This window comes from Anoplophora glabripennis, unplaced genomic scaffold, assembly GCF_000390285.2.
Source record: "Anoplophora glabripennis isolate ALB-LARVAE unplaced genomic scaffold, Agla_2.0 scaffold3223, whole genome shotgun sequence".
NCBI lineage: Eukaryota > Metazoa > Arthropoda > Insecta > Coleoptera > Cerambycidae > Anoplophora > Anoplophora glabripennis.
Window position 1 is genome coordinate 3814 of NW_019419297.1, and position 5208 is coordinate 9021.

Here is a 5208-nt window from a genome sequence, read left to right on the forward strand (position 1 = left end):
GCATCATTGGGATATTTTTATTCGTACTCGCATCGATGGTAGCTTAGCAGTTAGTAATTAAGGTAAACCTCGCAACGAACGAGAGATGTGGTTTGTTTCACGCAGCATTTTCCGTTATTAAATATTAATGTTTTTAGTTATTTTATAATTATTGAATTCTTATTATTAAAATGAAGCCTGGCTGCAAATCATTAGTTTGGGATATTATTTTAAAAAAAGTAATAAATAAGTAAAAAGTTTAAATTATTTGGCAATACAACAAATCTTAAAAAACATTCAATTTTGGCCTCTAAAGCACATCCGCCTAGTGTCTAGTCCATCTATCTGCCTGCCCTGAGGGATACTCGAAATCTCGTCATGAATTCTCAAGTATTCGAATGCCGGCATAAAAGTTCTCGAGAACAGCGAGAACTTTTAAGAATCGAATGGATATCGATTCTTGCATTCGAATTCTCCCATCACTAATCATTTTACAGTTTATCTAATAAAATTCTGTTTTATTAATTATTTTGTTACTGATTTACATTCTCATGTTTTGTGTTAACTGAAATATGGTTATATGCGTATATTCACAAAAGTTATGATTGCTTGGCCAAGAAATTTATTTTCATGTTCTTGTAAATATTTTTTATAATAATTCAATAATTTTTACATTAGTCAAAAGTAATTTTTGTTTTGAAAGTTGTATTATACGATATCTATATTTTAATGTAAAAATGACAACGAAACTGTGAGGATCCACAAATATTTCGCAAACTATTAAAAAAAACTTTCAAAATTACCTTAATAAAATCGAAATGAAATTTAATTTTGTATGCTAGTGTCAAATTTTACGTAAAATTTCATTAAAAAAGTCAAAATATAGTTTATATGTTTCTATATTAATTTCATCCTGCACATAAATTGAATACTAATTCATTTAAAAGGTCTTACTCTTCAATCGATTCAGATGATTACAAAAACATAATTTACTTAACTTATTTTGTAGTAAAAAAAAAACTGTAATAAAAACAAATTACTTTTGTAATTTTTTATATACTGGGATTAAAACAATTCACAAATAATAGTAAAATTGCGGTTAGAGAATCAACATTTTCGATTGCTGTAGATGTCGTCTTTGGTTTCATACTTTAGTATGTATTGTATTTGGGGTAGGTAATGCCAGAAAGAAATAATACATGTCCCAAAGGAGTAGAGGAAACTTTTTACTCTCTAAAATTAAAGACTTAAACAGAACTTTTAATACATTGGGTGCAAAATTGATATTTTCATACAATTTGAAATTCGTTTTCTTAGGGAAGCTGTAGAAAAAACATTTCGTTTGTTTAAATTCTTCTGTTCTATTCTTTTACACTTCGCACATCTAACTGCTAGAACAGATGTAGTTGAATTCAAGTTTAATTATTTTTTAATTTAATTCACTAAATTTAGGAATGTACATACGTATATTAAAATAATTAGTAGTTGAAAAGATCAATAGTCGGTGATATGTGACCTTTTCATATCAACTGATTTGTTGGCTGCATACAAAAGTTACTGTTAATTTACATAACTTTGTATATGTATAAAACAAGCATTGAAATATGTAAAATTTCATGTCAGCTATAACTCATTTCAGGATAATTCATGACTTATGCCTTCCTTATAGCAATTATTGATTTGATAATGCCATTGACTAATTTTTTAAAATTTTTGTGGAAGTGCAAAATATCTAAAAAATCTTGATGTGACAAAATTGATATGAATAAAATATTTGAAACTAATATATGCATCGCTTAACATAATTCACTTTCATAACTTTCATTCATCCAAAATAAATACCAATGAACTGTGTTTCTTTAATATATATTTAGTAGGCAGACCGTCGTAATTTTGTTTGCTTTCCAGAAATGGCTTGTGGACTCCCTAAAGATGTTGGTGCTTGTAAAAGTAACGTCGACAGGTGGTATTTCGATACAATAAGGGGCCACTGTGAAATATTTAGTTACAGCGGTTGTGAGGGAAATATGAACAACTTTAATACCTTGGAACAGTGTCAAACTCTCTGCTCAAAGTTTCAAAGTAAGTATTTCCTTCAACCAATTACTTTGTACCTACATTAAATAGTAGTGACAATTAAGATATAACTTAATGAGTACCTGTTAGGTTATCTTATTTGGTTTCGAATGTATTTTAATTATATCAGTTTTGATTTTAATATCCAACTTTAATAAGAATCGTAGCGAAATCTAAAACTCGAACACTGTTTTACTAAAAAACACTGGTATCCTTAACGGATGCTCGAAGGGTGGAGATTTCGGTTGCTCAAGAGATGTGAGGTGACTTAAGTTTGGTCAGGTTGAAGAATCTGATAACCGATCACACACCGAAAAGAAATTTACTTATCTTTCTCCGCTGTGAAGTTATACAGGGTGTCCCACCAGGAATCGTCACTATCGATATCTCGGAGAGCACTGATCCCATAAATCTGAAAATTTGGCAACCTAGCAAAGGCAGTAGGGCCAACACAGCTAAAATATTTAGAACTTTATGGCACTTCCGGTTATACCGGACGTCGACACTAACTTTCTTATTTTAAATGGGACACCTTATATATTATTGCATTTTCGGATTCTACGTGAAATTTGAGCTTCACTTTATTAAATATGGAGTTAAGTATATGTTTCGAGATATTAATTTTTAAAGAAAAAATTTGACAGATGCTAGTAACTCTTTTCAGGAGCGTAATATCAACTGGATTTTTGGTACTTACCTGTAAAGGGTAACACTAAATTATGGTATACCAACAAATTAAAACATTTAATACTATGTGGTTCATTTTGTTGTTACATTTTCATAACTTCAAACAGCTATAACTTTGTTAACTTAAATGGAACACCCTGTATTTTTTTACTNGCCATGACCAGAAACACTTCAAAAACAATTAAAATAACTTAGCATTTGTCAAGTTAGTTGTGAAATTATTGTTGTGTTTGCAATAATTTTTGCCGAAAATTTAAATAAAAATGCCTGAAGATCGTTTAAATAATAGATACCAATGAGGATTATTTTAATTTGTTTGCTATTTATGGAAAACGTGACAAAGTAATTTCAAGAACATGTAGAGAATTTGCTGCTCGATATCCAGAAAACGAAGACCTTCACGAAGTACATGAAAACTATTTGTGGGCAATCTTACACTTTACGCTATGTAAAACTTATACAGAATTAAAAAATACCTATTGTTTATGATGAAAATACGGAAACAGCTATAAGAGATTCATTTGCTACATTTTCAGTCATAACTCCTTACCAATGCTAAATTAACATAAACCCAAATGGATTTAAGAGTAGTAAATAATAATTCCAACAATAATAGTCATAGGTATAATATAAAGGCATTAGTCGTCTTTGCTTTCTGGATATCGAGCAGCAAATTCTCTACATGTTCTTGAAATTACTTTGTCACATTGTCCATAAATAACAAACAAATTAAAATAATCCTCATTAGTATAATTTAAGAGGCATTTTTATTTAAATTTCGTCAAAAACGGACACAACAATAATTTGATGTCAAATTATTTTAATTGTTTTTGGAGTGTTTCTGGTCATGGCCAATTTGATAACAGGTCTGATACGAGAAAAACTGCCCAAAAAATGAAAATTGCAAATATCTATAAAAGCAGTAACGGCAACCCTAACCATGCGTATGTGGCTTGAAAGGAAAATTCAATTGCATACAACGGAGTAAAAAAAAGACAGGGTGTTCCATTTAAGTTAACAAAGATGTAGCTGTTTAAAGTTATCAAAATGTAACAGCAAAATGAACCACATAGTATTAAATGATTTAATTTGTTGGTATACCATGGTTTAGTGTTACCTATGCCCTTTACAGATACCAAAAACCCACTTGATATCACGCTCCTGAAAAGAGTTACTAACATCTCCGCGGACCCTTGCATCTGTCAATTTTTTTCTTCAAAAATTAATCTCTCAAAATCTATAACTTCTAGGTAGAGGGAATATTTAATAAAGTGACACTCAAATTTCACGTAGTATCCGAAAATGCAATAATATACAGGGTGTCCCATTTAAAATAACAAGTTAATCTCGACTCCCTGTATAAAGTTATAAATATTTTAGCTGTGTTGGACCTATTACCTTTGCTAGGTTGCCAAATTTTCATATTATTTATCGGATCAGTACTGTCTGAGATGTCGATAGTGGCGATTCCCTGTAGATGAAAATCTGAAAACATCAATTACTATTTTTATTTTTTTAAATAAAAGCATTATTAGAATATTTTTACCAACTATAAAAATTTCATTTGAGGTATAAGAGCATGTTTTGTTTTCATAACTCTGTTGGTAAAAATGTATAATTGCATTTTTTCAAAGTAAACTATAATCATCGTAATTAGAAAAAAGCTAAAATACAATAATGTGTCCATAATAAAATTAAAAATTGAATGTTGTTTCTTGGTCTGATAGGTGACACAACTAACTATGATTCCATATTCAATATTCATAAAAAATCTCAATAATGTAGTAGGTAAGGTCAAAGTGTCCACTTTTTTCAGTATTTAATTAAGAACGTTAAAAACATAAAATGGAAAATTAAAATTTTCAATTTTTCATCGATAACTTCAAAACGGAAAAGAATAGGTTAAGTATGTCTACGACATATTATCAGTCATCAAATACTGCAAATTATTCCAATTTTATCGGACTGGTATCTCATTCCATAACCCAAATCCCTTTAAATGATTTAGAAATCTTCAAAATGCTTTAACAGTAAAAGTACGTGCATAAAAGAATGTATNATTGTTGGGTCTGTAATAGTTTTTGCCGAAAATTTAAATAAAAACGCCTGGGGATCGTTTAAATTATTATACTAATGAGGATTATTTTAATTTGTCTGTTATTTATGGAAAATGTGACAAAGTAATTTCAAGAACATGTAAAGAATTTGCTGCTCGATATCCCGAAAAAACGGAGACCTTCACGAAATACATGAAGACAATTAGTGGACAATCTTAAAAGCTTGTAGGTTCCTTTGCTACATTTTCAGTCATAACTCCTTAATCCTAATACTAAACTAACGTAAACCCATATAATGGGTTTAAGAGTAGTAAATAATAATTCCAACAATAATAGTCATAAGTATAATATAAAGGCATTAGTCGTCTTTGGTTTCTGGATATCGAGCAGCAAATTCTCTACATGTTCT

General features: G+C 29.7%; 1 protein-coding gene across 1 annotated transcript in view; it reads left to right on the forward strand.

The window, feature by feature from the left end:
- Positions 1-2061, forward strand: part of LOC108916370 (boophilin-H2-like) — a gene marked incomplete at both ends in the record, with an annotated part of 3987 nt that extends 1926 nt beyond the window's left edge. The window contains one exon of the mRNA XM_018722603.1: positions 1888-2061. Within this exon, the coding sequence (XP_018578119.1) occupies positions 1888-2061 (174 nt within the window). The remainder of the gene's footprint in view (positions 1-1887) is intronic.
- Between the last annotated feature and the right edge of the window lie 3147 nt (positions 2062-5208).